We start from the raw sequence: 18,554 nt of genomic DNA, 5'->3' as shown, positions 1-18,554 counted from the left end.
CCAACAGTGTAAAAGTGTTCCTATTTCTCCACATCCTCTCCAGCATCTGTTGTTTCCTGACTTTTTAATGATCGCCATTCTAACTGGCATGAGATGGTATCTCATTGTGGTTTTGATTTGCATTTTTCTAATGACCAGTGATGAGCTTTTTGAACGGTTTAACAAGCGAAAGCTTTCGAGTATGGTTTAACTTCAATTGCCATATTATAATTTTTTAGAAAGGATGTCATTTTTACAAATATCTATGTTGTGAAATACACTGTGTTCTAGGTAAGCACTTCTGGCATACGGTATATGTAAACTATATTTAAATATGCCCAAAAGCATCTAGTAAACATTATCTTATTAGGTGATTTCATGACATTTTATAACTTAAACCCCTATTAAAAAAAACAACAACACTCTTTAATACTTAACCCTATTTTATAATATATAAAATACTAAACAACAGAATTTAGTTTTTTAAAAATACGGTTAGTTTGTCTTCATGCCAGTTTAATTATCATGTTTGCTGTGTAGTGATCACTTTAAAAACCAAGTTCAAAATAAGTGATGAGAATGTACCATAAAATATTAACTATCAATCTGGTATTCATTACTTTCCATTTAACCAATTCTGATTATAAAACTGGAAATTAAAAAAGAAATAAAAATCAGTTTAATACACTAGGTTTTCTGAGGTCTTTGATCTATATATTAACATTACTGATATACCCTTGAAATGTGATATATACCAAACGTTTAAAACAAAATCATATTAAATAGTATCTTTCTTATCTATTTCAATATTTCAAACTATTTAACAAATAAACATATAATGCCTACCTTTGAATCTGCTAAGGCATTGATGACATTCCCAAGAGCTAAAAGTGATCTATTAATATTTGTGCCTTCTACAAATCGGGTCCCCTTAGCACCAGTAGTACTTGCTCGCTCAGATCCTGCCAGGTCAATGAGTGACATCTTGGCAATACGGACATTTTGATTGATACTTGCTGTTTTGTCTTGTTGTCGCAAGTAAATCTTTTTGAAATTACAAAATAGAAAAAAATGAGGATAAGATTTAACAAAATTAAAAGGGAAATATATATTTTAATAGAGCACAAAATCAAAATTATTTTCATTTTAAAAAACATCTGAACAAGGTATAATCTAATTGATATTTAAGAGCACTAGAAGTAATCACTATAGCTGAGAAAAATATAAAAATGAAAAGACTTTCTATATGTGTACCAGAGGAAAAATAACTCTTGACCTGATAGAAGATCAAAACTTCCATTTGTATTCTGGTACCCCTTGAACCAGGACATGGAATTATCAGAGGTGATGGTTAGAAACACAGGTCCTATAGAAATAATGTTCCTAAGAAAAAGCCAAAGCTACTCGTTAGAATGCCTTGCATGTATCTAGAGATTGCCCCTCAAGAGAAGCTGAATTTGAATCTTGATCCAAACTGAACAGTAAATTTATTGTAATCCCCCAAACTTGTATACGTCCTAATAATTAAAATATCATATATAGAAAAGGTAGTACAGTCTTGCATCACTTAACAACACAGCTACTTTCTGAGAAATGCACTGTTAGGTGATTTCCTTATTGTGAAAATATCATAAATCAAACACGAGAGAAAATGATAAAATCCACAGACTTGGTAAACAGAATGTAGCAGACTGCTTTTGGGGTAATAAGTAGGAGCATACTCTAAAATAACAATAAAAAGTAAATACATAAACCAGTAACACAGTCATTTATTACCAAGTCTCATGTACTGTACATAATTGTATGTACTATATTTTCATATGACTGGCAGTGCAGGTTCGTTTACACCAACATCACCACAAATATTTGAGTAATGTGTTACGCCACAACATTATGATAAGTATGACATCACTAGATGAATAGGAACTTTTCAGCTCTGTTGTAATCTTATGGGACCACTGTTGTATATGTGGACTGTTGTTGACTGAAATGTCGTTATGCAGCACATGACTATACATGACTATACAGTAAAGTCTATTTGTCATTTTCAACTGCCTAGTAAAGCATAATTTATTCAAATATTTTAAGCTACTGTGTAAGAATTATCTGAACTACATTAGGTGGCAAACAAAAGATGAGGAAAGTAAGATATTACTTAATTATAAACCCATTTATTAAATTTTTTTATAAAGCAGGATCTAAGACATTTCAGAGACATCTCAGTTTCACAGAGAAACATTTCTCTCAAGACTATTAATAGCCGAAGAGTCAGTGGTAAGAACAAAAAAGATTAATGAAATTTTTGTTGACCAGGGACTATATGAATGGTTTGATTGCCTTCAATATCAGTTCTTTCAACTATAACAATTTCTTTCTTATAAGATGTATCTCAGATGGCATAATACTAAAAGAAGCTTTATATTATCATTTGGATATTAAAAGGACTAGATACTATCAGAAATAATAGCTATTAACCTATGCTTTAGCTCTTTCTGGAATTGTATTCCTAAGACGTACTGTGCCAACTGAATCATACTTCCTTAAGGAATGCGACTATTTACACGGTCCTTATGGTGAAATCTTTTAAAGATGAATCAGTATGTTCCCAAATTATTAGTTCTATAAGTCTAGATTTATAGAGATAAATTTTACTGTGAATATAAGATTATCTATTGGAAAGATTAAATATTTTCAGCAAAAACAAAACAACTTTTATTACTACAACTTTATCCTCCTATATGTTTACAAAGGTAGAAATTTTGTATTTTTGTTTTAAGCATCTCAATTATAAATACTCTTGGTGAGAGAAACTTCTCAAAGCTATAAAGTAAGGAAAGTACTGACAAGTGAAGTGTACAGACAGATTTTTTTCACATGTATGAAAATGATGATTCATGAATTTAGCTTCATTTATTTTAAATTCAATTTTAAAAGTGATAGTCTAGTGGCCTCTTACTTGGAAAACAGCATGCGAACGAGAAGATGTGGCATTCATATCAGTGGGATGTTGTGTTCTGTTTTTGTTTCCATTATCCAATAAATGTAAAATTTCTTCTGAGGATTTGGGCTGGAGAAGTTAAAGTAGAAGAAAAATTTAAAAATCAGCAATGTATCTTTAAATTTTTCAATGAATGTTCAAAAAACAAAAAGATTTAAAGGTAAAAGAAAATGTTTTCTATAAATTCAATCCTATTAAATACTGTGTCTCATCTGCTTAGTATTGTGTGTGTTTATATGAAGAATAAAAGATAAAATCTAGTTTCTCAGGAGCGGAGTCTAGTCTCTATATTAAGTAGAATAATACGACATTAAATGTTCAAGCAGATTTTTGAAAGAAAAGCTCACTCATTGGGAGGCCAAGGCAGGCAGATGGCTTGAGCCCCAGAGGTCGAGACCAGCCTGAACAACATGGTGAAATCCCGCTTTCTACCAAAAATACAAAAATTAGCCAGTCTCATAGCCCGGTCACAAAATAAATACATACATACATACACACATACATACATACATACATACGTAGATTAAAATTTAAGAATAAAATTTAAAAAATGTTTTTAAAAAGTTCACTCAGTATTTTAAAAGAAAACAAAATAAGACTAAAAATATACCCTACTCATTTAAATTCTGTACCTCATTAGTTTTTTTTTTCTCAAACAGGATAGAAAGTAAGTGCATGGCTGATGAAAATAGCTTAATAGTCACATTTGCTATTCTAACAGGGAAAAAGATGTTTATATACATACCTGGTGTAAAGTAAGTCCATGAACGACCACCCCTTTTTGGGTATCTTCCCGGACAGCAAGTGGCCCTGAATTTACTAAGAGGTCACGAATCTGTTCATTATATACCTTAAAATAAAAAGAACTGCTTTAGCATTGATGTAAAAAAGAAAAAAAAACGGTGATTACATCACACATACACTGCTGATTTAAAGTTATTAGAATTTTATCCTAAAGACAAGCAGCACCTCACTTTTATTCACTCTGTCCTTGAGTATGGGTTTTCTGTAACATTTAAGCTCTAAAATTTCAAAAGTTTGGACTACTTGGACATTGTGTAGTCTCATGTTGCCATTAATTTTCTATCATTCCAGAAAATTGAAGAGTTTGATTACCTAGGTTTGAAATTGAAACTTAAAGTTGGAGTCATTATCCCCTCACTCATAATTCCTGCCTTGATGACTACGGTGAAACAGAGATAAGTAAGATAGCTGAAGTGCATTTTCTTATTTTTCAGGAAATGTATGGAACACACGGTACTGGGAAACTCTGGGAAATGCAGGTTGTATGGAGATGGCATGGTTCTTACTGTGGAAGATATCTATTATTTCACAATGTCCAAGTAGTCCAAACTTTTGAAATTTTAGAGCTTAAATGTTACAGAAAACCCATACTCAAGGACAGGTGGTATTTGTTTCAACTATCCTTCAATTACATTAATTTTGACATATAATTACTAATAATAAATTTCAAAAGGAGACCAGTTTGAATGATGAGGGAACTAAGACTCTGAGAGGTTAAATGATTTGTCCATGGTCATAAAGGTATTAGCAGAGTAGGAACTGGAGCCTAGACAGCTTCACTCTACTGCATCATACTGAATACATATCTGTAGTTTATATCTCTGGCCATTTTTTAAAAAGTAATTTTTATAAGTAACACACATTTCTATGTAGTACTAGTGACCCGACTTTATGAATTTATTAAAGGTATAAAGTTTATTACTTGCTAACCAAATGACAATTACAACTATTACTGACAAGATTTAAGAAAAAAAATAACAAAATTTAGTCTCTAAAAAATTATTTTGTGTTATTTCCTTCTGTGTTCTAATAAGTAGCTCATAGTGATAATTCATTGCTGGTACAATTCTCTACAATGAATGACAGGCATTAGAATGTAATAAACCCTTAAAAGTAGTAAAATGATAATATGAAGAAATATTTTTTAATCATACCTTTTTGATGAGCAGCAGTCACTTTACTATTGCTTCCCCTTACCCACTTCAATCATAACAAATCAAAAATTAGAATAATTGCCCTCAAGCTGGTCTATGTATGACACTCACCAGGGAGCATTTAAAAAACACAGATGCCTCAGCCACACCCCAGACCTACTAAATTAAAATATCCAAAGTGTGAGGCCTAGGCCTATTTTTAAAAAGTTCTATAGGCAATTCTCGTGCACAGCTTGAGTAGAAAACCATATTATACACTGCCTTATCATTAATAATATGAAAGCAGATTAAAAGAAAAAATAAAAATTGTGAAAATAACCAAACTTTAAAATTCTCCCAATTATAAAAAGGATCTAAGGAAAAAATAATGAATGCTGGCACCCTCTTTTCCTAACTGAGTTCAGAACAATTCTTTTCATAGTTAACCAACCAAAGAAAATGAATTTTACTTCTTTTTTATCTATAAGTTCTAATGAAGAAATTTTTAGCAACATATATGATTTTAATCAATCTTTGGAAGAAATTCTCAGTAGAGACCAAACTACAAGATGTTAATAAGAGAGAAATCTTCTGGCACCAGAAATAAATAGGCAATGAAATCAGGGATTTTATGTTTCTGTACTGGTTTCTGAAACACTATTTGAAAGCAAAGTTAGAGTGTCTGCCACTTAGTTACCACTTGTTGACTATTAAGAGGGTAGAAGGTCTCAAAAAATGATGGGGTATTTCAAAAGGACACAAGAGATAACATGAAGAAGCCTCAACTAGCCAAATCTTACACAATTTGAACATACAAAAAATTATTACAGAAAGGGATTATAATCTACTCAATAAAGTAAAAATGCATGAGGCTGATATAATAAGGGGAAAACTCTTCCTTATAGTAGAAAGTCAATAAAGAAATGTACAAGAAATGATGGAATTTAAAAATCACCATCATCTACCATCATGATAGTAATTGATTCAGTCACCAATCATCAGTGGATACTAACACCAATAGATAAAAGTTTGAGGAGTAAGGAATATTTACATTGTCTACATACATAGTACTTACTAATTATAAATGGTAAAACGTATCTTCAAAGTGGAGAAACTCTACAGACCACAGCACAATAAAACTGATCAAAGTTAACATTCCCAGTATGGGGACTAATCAACGGCTTAAGCCTTTTTTGATGCAGTAAGAAGTGAACATCACTTTGCTTGTGTTACTGTCAGTGCATAATCTGAATCTAATCATGATAAATCCAACCTGAGGATTTTTATGGCAGTGTTATAAAAGACAAAAAATTACAGATTAACGAGACTAAAGAGATATAACAACTGAATACCATTTTCTTTTACAGTAAAGGGTATTAATGAAATAACTAGCAAAATGTCACTAAGATCTACAGATAATTATATTGTATCATTGCTAATTTCCTGATTTTGGTACCTATTTAGCAGTTATTTTTAAAAAGTCCTGTTTTTACAAGTCTGCAACCTAGCTCGGAAAGAAAGAAATGTATACACACACATAGAAAGCAAATGCAGTAAAACATTAACATATGGGGGATCTGTATGAAGAGTATCTGGAAGTTCTTTGTACTATTGTTGCAACTTCTCTATAAGTCTGAAATTTTGCCAAAGTAAAAAAAAAAAAAAAAATTAACAGAGAAAGATGCATAACAAATATTCAAGACAAGGAATTTTAATGATTTTATCTATTCACTGGAAAACTCTTATATAATAAAATCATTTGAATGAATCATGTCAATGATTTCCCAAAACTATTGATTAATCTAAATTGCCAACTTACCTCCAGATATGAAACTGCAGTACTACATATTTTCTCTTCTTTAATCTCATCCATGCATTTGTAAAGGTGTAACATTGTTAGATACATCACTCCAGGTTCATCAGCTGATCCTAGCATAGTGTGGGTCTTCCCAGCACCAGTGGCACCATAGGCAAGTACTGAGTTTTTAAGAAAGGGATCAAAACTCTTTGTTATGACATATAACTCTATTATATCTATTATCTAGTGGATAGTTCCATCTGGATATCCTGAACAGTATCTTTAAACCCTACAAATCCAAAATTATAGTCTTATCCTTAAAACCTGGGAATGTTACCACAAATCTACTCTTACTCCTATATTCTTTATTCTGATAAATGGTATCACTACCCCCGGCCCCCCACTCTAACAACTACTCTTTCAAAGCAATCTTAAAATCTCCCTACAGATTAGTCTTCATCTTCCATCTTCTTTATCCTTTGCAATTTGTAGTCATCTTTATGAAAAAGAAATTGGAATATGTTAAACCTTCTTAATTGTTCCAGGTTTACATAAGTTCAAATTCCTCACTTTGGAATATTACAAAACACTCAGAGGGTGCCTGCTTATTTTGCCAGCCTACTGCTTCCTTGCTGTGATCTAGGGATACTTAATTATTCAATACTCTCAGCATTTGCTGCTCCTTTCTACTCTGCTGTCTTTGTTCTGAGGAGTCCCTCTACTTGATCCAGCTGGAAAACTTCCACCTGCTTCTAAATGCTCAGCACAAATATCATTTTTCTCTGCCTTCCCTCATTGTCCTAGGCAGACACACCCACTCTTTCACTTCAGCCCTTAGTATGTATTGCATATCCACATCCCTCTCTTCTGGCATGTATCACACTGTATTTCCAATTGAGTGCTCCACCAAGGCAGAGGCCATGTATCCTTAGCACCTAACAAATCACTTGCCACAAAGCAGGTACTTGAATAAATACCAGATAGATGCCATTTATAAGATTCCTTTTTAAGTTTTTGTTTTAGGTGAATTACTTTGTTTCCAAGATTCTATTCAGTACAAGAAAGTCATGTGTTTCTTCAAATGTATAAAAAATCCACTCTGTGGGCCAGGCTCAGTGGCTCATCCCTATAATCCCAGTACTTTGGACAGCTAAGGTGGGAGGATTGCTTGAGCCCAGGAGTTTGAGACCAGCCTGGGCAACACAGTGAGACCTTGTATCCACAAAAATTTTCAAAAAATTAGCTGAGGGCAGTAGCTCATTCCTGTAGTCCAGCTATTCAGGAGGCTGAGATGGGAGGATTGCTTAAGCCTAGCAGGTTGAGGCCGCAGTGAGCTGTGATTGCACCAGCGCACTCCAGCCTGGGCAACACAGCAAGACTTCGTCAAAAAAAAAAAAAAAAGACAAAAATAAAGAAAAAAATCCACTCTGTGAATTACATATGGTAAATACCCAATACAATAATCAGTTAAGGCAATAACTTCTCATATCATTACTGGTTGAAAATATTTTTATAAATTCAATCTGTCTGCTAAACCAAATGTTAACAAACCACAAAAATACTTTTCAGTAGGATGAATTAACATGGTGTATATTTTACTTTGTTCTATTTTATGTAAGCTGGTATATAAGGAAGGTTTAAGATGGCTTATTCTTAAGCTGTCTTAAAGACAGGGTAAGAATATAAAGAAAGCCAAAAAGAAACCAAAAATTCAATAGTAGTTTGATAGAGAGTCTACTTTTTTTCTTAGAGTTAAGAAGATTTCAAAATCTCTAGAGACATATGAAGTTTCATGAATGAGGAAAAGAATATCTTCTGAAAAATGGGAATCACAGTAGTATCAATCAATAAACCACATTCCATCCTTACTTGACCAAGAGGGTATGTCTTCCATGATAAAACTGAAATAAATCAGGAAAAGACAGTGAAACATGTTATAGTTGTGAGCTGTCTTGGAGAAAATGTCATAAATACTAATAATTACAAAAATAAGATATTAATAATGGTGTTTAGTGCCTGGTAAGCACTGAATAACTGGCCATTTTGCATCCTGGGTATCTCTCTTTTTTTTTTTTTTTTTTTTTTTTTTTAAGGAAATCAATATGGCTTTCTTGAAGGCCAAAAAAAGCACTAAAGTTGCTTCTTGGGCTAACAATGGGCTAAAGGGCATGAAATAATTAACATGGAATCTTAACACTTTTACCCCCTTTCCAATTTTTATTTTAGGTTTGGGGGTACAATGCAGGTTTGTTACATGGGTAAATTGCATGCTGCGGGGTTTAGTGTACAGATTTTTTCATCACTCAGGTAAGGAGTGTAGTACCCCATAGGTAGTTTTTTGATCCTCAGTCTCCTCCTATCCTTCGCCAACTTAAACATTTTTATTTCAATGTGCCATGAAGAAAAACTGCTGCAAAGAAACTGTCAAATGTTCAGAAATGTCTGACTACTGTCCAAGAATAGATAATTACATAGGTAAGCTGTAGGAAAAGTTATAAAAACAGATTATGAGGAAACTGATGTTAATTGCAATAAGCATGTGGTTTAATAACATGGGCAACTGAAAGGACAGATGTCTATAGGGGCCACAGTAAGGCCCTGGAAGAGAAAGGTTTACAAATGATATATAAGTTATATATGATAACTAAAATTTCAAAGAAAGTCTATATTTACAGTTCAAGTCTATTGAATTTAAGAATTTTTAGCATACAAGCTCCTTAAATTTGATTATATTTAGAAGGGTCAAGCAGATGTCCCTCCTAATGCAAAAGTGAAATCGGATAGAGAAATTAAATCCCAAATTGAAACAAATACCTGTGCAATTATATCCATTCAAAAAACTACGAAGAATTGGCTTAGTAGTGTGTTCAAAAACTTCTGACTGAGTTGACGTTTCATCAAAAACGGCATCAAATACAAATTTAAGATCCTTATTTTGTCTCTTTATAACATTTTGATTTGTAGTTTTCTTTCCATGGAAAAAACTGACTTCTTCTTGTTTGGGATCAAAAACTAGGATATGTTTATCCACAACATGAACCACTTTATGAAATCCAGCTGCTTTTTCTTTAGTGTTTTCCGGACGTACACGAACTACTACTTTCATATGGTGGCACAGGTCTTCCTCAGTGACAGACATTGTTGATTATCTTGATTCCTATCTGTATAAATGCTTGAATACTTCTCTGAAATTAAAAAAGAAAATAAAGTTTTAATATCAGTTTTTACTTTCATGCAAAACAACTGGCATGTAGTATTCATTCAAAAAAGATATTAATAATTCTGTTTCACTCACTACGTAAACACTGGGGGAAAAATACATATATACGTACGCACACACAACACACACACACAAATATATGCACACATACACACATATGCACTTAAGTACCCTAAAACAAACAATTAAATGGCACATACATACACAAAACTATGATAAAAATCTCTTTACCTGAAATATTAGTAAGATATTTGGCTTAAACTCAAATACTATAGCTGAACCATATATAATCACAGATATGCTATCCTAAAGCCCAGATTTGATTTTCACAAGCCCTCCAGCACTATTTTAGCTTAGGTCATGGGAATGAATAGAAAAGGATCTCTCAGAACCATATCAAGGTATGATTGGAGAGCCTTAGCTTGTGAACTATTTTTAGTAAAAGTGATCTTGGCTGCAAGCCCCTTGGCAGTGGAAAGTGATACATCCAGGCTGGTCTCTACCTGTATCTCAGAGGCCCATAGGGTTAAAAATAGTTCCAAGGATGCATTCAACTAGCTTGCTCAGGTCTGAAGGTGATAGAGATGGCATAGGCTCTTTGGTGTATTCAGAGACCTAGTCTCTGAATATAGATCCTAGTCTCTGCTTTCTAATTGTGTGCAAGTTTAAGGAATCAATGATAGCAGGTTTAAAAATCATGGTATGATTTTATGACTGGTTCACATGCAAAGAGGAAAAGTAAACAAAGTAATAAAGATCAATAATTTGGAAGTCTCATCTATCCAGAAAATAGAATCTGAAGACCCAAAAACCAAAAAAAAAACAAAAAACAAAAACAAAAACAAAAAAACCAAACCACAAAACAAAACACCCCAAAACAACAAGATCTGAGTAAGGACCAAAAGGAGGTGAGAGACTTAGGACTATCCTACAATCCCACTTCTGAGTATATATCCAAAGGAATTAAAATCAGTATGTTGAAGAGATATTTGCCCTGCCATGTTCGCTACAACATTATTCACAATAACTAAGATATATAAACAATCTAAGTGCCTATCAACAGATGAATAGATTGAAAAAATGCTATATGCACTCAATGAAATACTATTCAGCCTTAAAAAAGACTAAAATTCTGTCATTTATGATGACATGAATGAATCTAGAGGGCATTATGCTAAGTAAAATAAGCCAGGCACAAAAAGACAAATATCACATGATCTCACTTATATGCAGAATCTAAAAATATGAACACAGAGAAGTAGAGTAATGGTTACCAGAGGCTGAGGAGGGTGGGGTGGGTGGTAAAACGGGAAATGTTGGTCAAAGGGTACAAAGTTTCAGTTATACAAGAGGAATAGTTTTGGTGATCTATTGCACAGCAAGGTGACCATGGTTAATTGCTAAGAGTACATTTTAAATGTTCTCACAACAAAAAAATGGTATGTGAGATGATGGATATGTTAATTAGCCTGATATGCTCATTCCATTATGTACATATGTATCAAAACATTACATTGTATCCTACAAACTTACACCTTTTTTTTTGTCATTTGTAAGTTAAAATAAAAGAGACAAAAATAATAAATTCACCCAAAACAACATTTAAGTAAGGACTTGAAGGAGGTGAGGGAGTTAGTCATACAGGTATTGTAGGAAGCGTTTCCCCATAGAGAGAAAGACCCAGGGTGCTACTTCATATGTTGGCCAGAATGGAGTGAGCAAAGGGGAGTATAGTAAGACATGAGAGGAGAAATGGAGGCCATTAAAAGAACTTTGGCTTGTACTCTGAGTAAGACAAAGAACAATTGGAAGTCGTTTTGAGCACAGGAGTGACATAATCTGTCACTCTCACTGCTATGTGGATAATATAATAGACTAGCCTATTGAAGTAATGTAGACAAGAGACAACTCTGTCAGCTCAGAATAGGGTAGTGGCAGCAGAGGTGGTAAGTGGTCAGATTATGGGTGTATTCTGAGGGTAAAGGTGACAGAATTTACTGACAGGTAGATGTAGAGTGAAAGAGAGAGACAGAATTGAAGAATAACTCCAAGGTTTTTGGCTTGAGAGTTAGAAGGATAAAGTAGTCACCAACTGAGATGGAAATAAGAAGCAGGGCTTTTTTTCGGCAGGACGGGGAGTGGTGGGAGGCAGGGTCAGATCAGGAGTTCAGTTTTGGATAGCTTAAGTCTCAGAGTTTTGACAGACATCCAGGTGGAAATGTCAGGACAGGTAGAAGTTAAGAAAATAAGAAAATAAAGGCTGTCCTGTCTTAATGCAGTATTAAGCTTTAAAAACTTTTGGGAAATCCTAAATGAAGGAGGAAACAGCGATCTATTGTGTTAAATACTGCTAATAGGTCAAGTACTTACTGAGAATTAACCATGGGATTTAGTAACACAGAGGCCATCGAGAAAAGCAATTTTGGGGCAGTAGTGGGGAAAAAACCCGAAAGGAGAAGATCCAGAGACAAGGTATATGGAAAGGGCTGTTCCAAAGGGAGGAGAAAAATGGTGTGAGTGAAGGGGGAGGTGTCAACATGTTTTGTTTGTATTTTTTTTAAATGGGAGAAATAGCAATATTCAAGCTGAAATATGTCACAAAACCACTTAGCCATATACTTTCGGACAGAATTCAAAGGAATCTAAAAACAGTAGATGCTAGACATATCTTTGCCTTTTTAGGACTCTGTCTTTAGCCAAAAATAGAATACTGAAAAGGAAGGGATGGTCATTTGGATTCTAAGTCAGGTCCCAGGTGAATTACTACTTTGTTTTTCATCCCTGAGCTTCCATCTAGCCAAGTGTCACAAAGCACCTACACCTCACTTTTTATGACCTTGGACAAATTACTTAACCCCATGAGTCTCAAGTTTCTATTTGTATAAAAGAGATAATAATACCTCAATGTTTGTTGCAAAGACTAAAAGAGATAAGTATTAAGGTATTCAGTAAATATCAATTCTCTTCCTATCTGCCCCACTCCTGCTTCTTCTTGCCAAAGAGACTGAGTTCATCTTTGAGTTTTTCTCAATGGGCTTATGACTAGCACTTTGGGTAGGCCAATTCTTCCTTGCTTAGAACTGCCCTGTTATAGGGCATTTAGAACTGCCCTATTAGAGGATGTTTGGCATTTCTCCCCCGTCTATTAAAGGCCAGCAGTGTCCCATATTCCTTGTGATAACAAAAACTATCTCCTACACACATTTCTAAAAGCTTTTAGAAATATTCAACAATATTTTAACAGATATACTATTTTTAAATGATAGATTAAATATACATAAATGAAAGTGTTAACAAAGTAAACATAAAATACTAAGTGATTATTTCAAAATAAACCTTAGACTCTCAAGGCTGGAGGATATCCCTCCCTAATTAATTAGTTAATTAATTCATGACAACTATTACATGTTGGAGCCAGGCAGCCTAGGTTAAAATCCAAGCTCTATGACGTACTGACAGTGATAGTGGATAAGTTACTTAACCTCCTTGTGGCTCAGCTTCCCCATCTGTAAAGTAAGACTAACAACAGTACCTACCTCATAAAGTTGTAAAGATTACACACTTAGAACAATACTTTGTACAGAGTATGAACTACAAATGTTTGCTATTATTATTTACAGTGTAGTGAGGGAAACAGATATTAATAAAATATTGAAACAAACATGTAAAGGTATAACTTTGACAAGTGCTATCATAGGGAAAAGGTTAACAGTGCTTTATAAGACTATAATGAGGGGATTATTTAAGTAACATTCCAGGGAGAAATTTGGACAATTACCTAAAGGAGTGAGGACTAAACTCTGATTTTTCATTTTGCCCAAATTCCTACCTAAGGGGTCTGGGGAGTCACGCCCTATAAATCATGGATTTTCATCAGATGTGTTTTATTTGACCCCGTATATTGTGACTTGCTTTTCGATCTGACTCTGGCATAACGTTACAAGACAAAGAAAAAATATTTAACCCCCAAAATATATTTACTTGCCAAGTCTTCAAATTGCCCTGCAAAGTCTCTTGTCGGAAAAATCCACATTCTATAGAGAATCCCCTTCCCTCTTTGTTTTCCTCTTTTCTTTGCAGATCCAGTAGATAATCACCTAAAAGCCAGGCATCCTTTTAGCTCTACGGAGAAACATTTTACAACCTGCTCTCTCTCTCTGAAGTTTGCTGAGAGCTTCCTCTGCAAAATAAAACTTGGTCTCCACAATTATCTTTAACCTGAACATTCCTTTCTATCAATCCCAGGTCTTTAGACAAACTCAACCAATTGTCAACCAGAAAATGTTTAAATTTACCTATAGCCTGGAAGCCCCCGCTTTGAGTTGTCCCACCTTTCTGAACCAAACCAATGTATTTCTTAAATGTATTTGATTGATGTCTCATGCCTCTCTAAAATATATAAAACCACGCTGTACCCTGACCACTTTGGGCACATGCTCTCAGGACCTCCTGAGGACTGTGTCATGGGCCACGGTCACTCATATTTGGCTCAGAATAAATCTCTTCAAATATTTTACAGAGTTTGACTCTTTTAGTCAACAGAGTTTAAGTATAATGTCAAATATAACTTTGTTTCACAACTAGTTGCATATTTTAACAAAGACATGGATGTTAATTTTTAAAGTATCATGTATTTCCCTACCTTTTAAAAACAAATATGTGGATAGAATTTTCTTAATAAAAATGCCTAAGGTCAACAGAATCATCAAATGTAAAAATTAATCTAAGTTCAAATATACTTACATCTGCAGGAATTAATGAGATCGTTCCTACATTATTAAGTGGTGCCTTCTTTGTTTTCTAGGATGGCTGACTAAAAGAAATGAGCATTTAGTGGATTCTGAATAAGGCACAGAGAGAGTAAATTCTTTAGCCATGTTTAATATGAAGCAGCAAAAGGAAAGCCTAAATATTGTTATCTGCGCAAGAATGTGTGGATTCAGAAATTCTTTTCAGACAGCTGTTCAGAAGATAGTATTATAGCCTCTGATCAATTTTGTCATATCTACTCCTAAGTGGTATTTACTGAACAGAATCAAAAGAGTAAACTGGTAGGATTTCATTGGTGGAACTAAAACATGAAAGACAAATACTTCCAACATGATTGTTCATTAATCAGGTTGAGCATTCCGAATTTGAAAATCCAAAATCTAAAACTTTGTGAGCACCAACATGACACTCAAAGGAAATGCTCATTACAATATTTTGGATTTTCAGATTAGAGATCCTCAACCAGTAAGCACAATGCAAAAATTAAAAAAAAAAATTCCAAAATTCAAAAAAACTTCTGGTACCAAGCATTTTATATAATAGATACTAAACCTGAAGAAGAATATTTGTCTAGTCTAGAGGGAGTAGGGTATCAAAAAAGAAGAATGAAGGGGCTAAGGAAGGGGCTTCACTTGCTAATGTATAAAACAAAAGGGTTAGATTATATGATATGGAAGGTCTTTTTCTAGCTCCAAAATTTTATGATTATTATGCACGATTAGAAAAGGGTATAAGAGAATAAGAAATGATAGTTAATAGATTTTACTTTATATCCCTATTCTCTCATAGACAGTCTAGTATATAGTAAATTTTCAAATATACCAATGAATGAATTAATAAACTATAGAAAATGCTCACAGACCCCAAAAAGCAATTTACTCATTTAGAGTAGAGGGAAACAGAAAATGTATACCTCCAAGAGAAACAACATATTACAGTACAATAGTTGACAAAAACAGGCAATCACAATGAGAACCCTGAGGCGTCAAAAAGAAAAAAATAAGAAAGAAATAATGTTCCCAATTTCTCGTTTAGAAAATTAAAGAAATGGCAAGATCATGTTTTATTTTCATCATTGAGTGTGGTTAAAATACTTTATTACTTAGCAAAGCTAATATTCAATTTTCTGGAAGATTCATTTATGTAGAACAGCTCATGCCTCTGCAATGTTTAATGAGGTATTAAAATCTATTTATCCTGAATACTTGCATGGTAATAAGCCAAGTTGAACAGGTCAATTTTTAACTTATAACATATGTAGCTAGTGCTCATCCCAGATTAAAGATTCACCCCTAATTTTATGCAAGTACAATAAATTTTATTTGATTCATTGATTGTATGCACTGATACTTTCTTCAAAAGCATTCAGATCATGATATGTATTGCATGTCATTTACCTGCTTCAAACTATCCAATGACTTCTCATCATAAGAATAAAATACAAACTCCTTACCATGGCCTATAAATTCCACATATGGCCCTGCCTACCTCTCTGACAATGACTTCTACTGCTGTCTCCCCACTTCATTATTCTGCTTCAGCTGCAATGACTTTCTTAGCATTCCTAAAACACTTCAGTCTTGTTTTGGCCTCCTGGCTTTTGTATTTTTGCTTACTGGCAGGCATTACCTCCAGATATTTGCAAATTGTAATCCCTCACTTCATTATTCAGGTCTCTGTTCAAATGCCACTTTACAGAGGCTTTCCCTAAAGAATCTATCCAAAATTGTGTCACCCTGCCTTTGCTTCTCCAATCCCTTACTAGTTTTATTTTTCTTTCTCGAATTTAGCACTGATTGGAAAGTATATATTATCTGGTTACATATTTATTGTTTGTTTTCCCTCTAGAATGTAAGCACTGTGAGAGCACAGAGTTCATCTGTACACCAGCACCTAGGACACTGCTTGTCAAATATTTAGGACCGAATATATACTTGTTGAATAAATGAATGAATAAACCAGTACAGTTTTAATAGACTTATAGCATGTTACCATTTGTATTTTTAAAAGATATATATGTATATGCATGGTCATTCCCAGAAGGGTACACAAGAAATTGATAATACCACTTTCCCTATAGAGGGGAAATATGAAGGTCTGAGTGAGAGACAGGTTTATTTTCCATTTCATACTCTTTTGTAATATTTAAATTTTAAACAAGGTCTAGGTATTTTTATTTCAAAACAGACAAACAACAACAACAAAACCACTATTAAAATTTACCTTAATCGCAACATGTAAGTTAGTAACAACAAGTTATATTTTCTATTGAGCTCATATCCCACAAATAGAAATGTACTAACAATTGACATACTCTTATTAAATTGTCATAACAACCTACGACATAAACCCTGTATTGTCATTCCTATTTTATTAAGGGAGAAAGTGTAGCACAGAGAAACTAACTGGCTAAAGTCACACAACTGAGGAAGCACATGACATGGGATTTGAACTCAGACTGACTGAATCTAAAGGCCAAGTACTTAATCACTACTCTCCCTGATGTAAATATATAATCCTCAGAAATTTTCTTATAGAAGTTAAAAATATATATATTGCTTACTTTTTTAGAAATTTTAAAACATTTAATTGGCAAAGATTGTATAAAATCAAGATGTACAATGTGATGGTCTCATATTCTTATACACTATGGAATGATTACCACAATTAAATTAATACGTCTATCACCATTCATGCTGTACATTAAATGCCATGAACTTATTTATCTTATAACTTAAAGTGTACCCTTTGACCAAAATCTCCCTATTTCCCCCAAAACTCAGCTTCTGGTACCACTCTCTTGTATTTGCTTACCTTTGATAGAAACCTCACGGCCTGGCACAGGAGCTCTTGAATGTTAAAATAAAACTGATTATGATTTCTCTGTACTTGTCAGATATCACACAGTGGCCATTCTCTATAAGTATGCTTTTCTATAACAATGCTTAGATTAGGTTGATATGGTAATAATTATTAATAATGAACAACAATGCTTTTCATTTGAGTATGTACACTCTGTCTCATGCATTATAGTAAACAGTTGACATTCGTCATTGTATTCAATCCTTATAATAATCACGTAAGGTAGGTTGTAGTAGTATTTCCATTTTACAAAAACAAAGACTTAGCCTTAGGATAAGTAACTTTTCCAAGATGACGTAACAAGTGGGGAACCAAATGTCAAATATAAGTCAATTCAGTCAAAGATTCACCCCTAATTTTATGAAAGTACTATAATAAATTTAATTCATTGATTATATTCACTGATACGTTCATCAAAAGCATTCAGATCATGTGATGCATCACATGGCATTCACCTGCTCTAAAGTCTCCAATGACTTCTCACCAGAAGAATAAAACACAAACTCCTTACTGGGTACAAATCCAAAGTCCATGTTCTTAACAGCTAGGTTCTACTGGAATCAGAAGAGAATGCTCCCAAACAATGATACAGAAGTAGAGTGACAGTTATATTAAATACAAACTCAAACCTGAATTAGATTCAGATTCAACAAACACTGTATAGGACTGAAAACGATACTCAACACTATCATCTACAGTCTTTATCCATCTTAAAGCTCTTTTTGGAATATCAGTCTTGGGGGCACTACTCCCACTAACTTACAACCATCAGGGAAGAATAAAAAGTTCAACTGGAGGGAAGGCCGGCACTGACAGCTGAGCTATTTTTTTTCCTCTTAGTTTTCACAGTTGTCAGCAAAAAAAAAAAAAAAAAAAATCGTTTTTATCGTGTCCCTTGATTTGGGGTATTTCTATGATGGGACAAGATGCACTTTTAATATAAAAAATTATGTATTTGTAAATATTTTTCAATAATAGAAGAGGAAGGGC

At 33.6% G+C, this 18,554-nt stretch overlaps 1 protein-coding gene across 3 annotated transcripts in view; it reads right to left on the bottom strand.

Annotated features, from left to right (window-relative positions):
- KIF18A (kinesin family member 18A) overlaps nucleotides 1–18,554 on the bottom strand; it is an 86,111-nt gene that overhangs the window by 65,958 nt on the left and 1,599 nt on the right. For all 3 annotated transcript variants that reach the window (XM_024255557.3, XM_024255558.3, XM_063728500.1), the window contains exons 2-6: nucleotides 9,527–9,897; nucleotides 6,734–6,891; nucleotides 3,723–3,827; nucleotides 2,936–3,046; nucleotides 826–1,023 (exon numbers count right to left, since the gene is read on the bottom strand). In XM_024255557.3, coding sequence (XP_024111325.1) covers nucleotides 826–1,023; nucleotides 2,936–3,046; nucleotides 3,723–3,827; nucleotides 6,734–6,891; nucleotides 9,527–9,851 — 897 coding nt within the window. In that variant the 5' untranslated portion in view covers nucleotides 9,852–9,897. The remainder of the gene's footprint in view (nucleotides 1–825; nucleotides 1,024–2,935; nucleotides 3,047–3,722; nucleotides 3,828–6,733; nucleotides 6,892–9,526; nucleotides 9,898–18,554) is intronic.

Source organism: Pongo abelii, chromosome 9, assembly GCF_028885655.2.
Source record: "Pongo abelii isolate AG06213 chromosome 9, NHGRI_mPonAbe1-v2.0_pri, whole genome shotgun sequence".
Classification (NCBI taxonomy): domain Eukaryota; kingdom Metazoa; phylum Chordata; class Mammalia; order Primates; family Hominidae; genus Pongo; species Pongo abelii.
The sequence above is the reverse complement of the archived record's forward strand: the minus strand, read 5'-3'. Positions and strand labels throughout refer to the sequence as shown.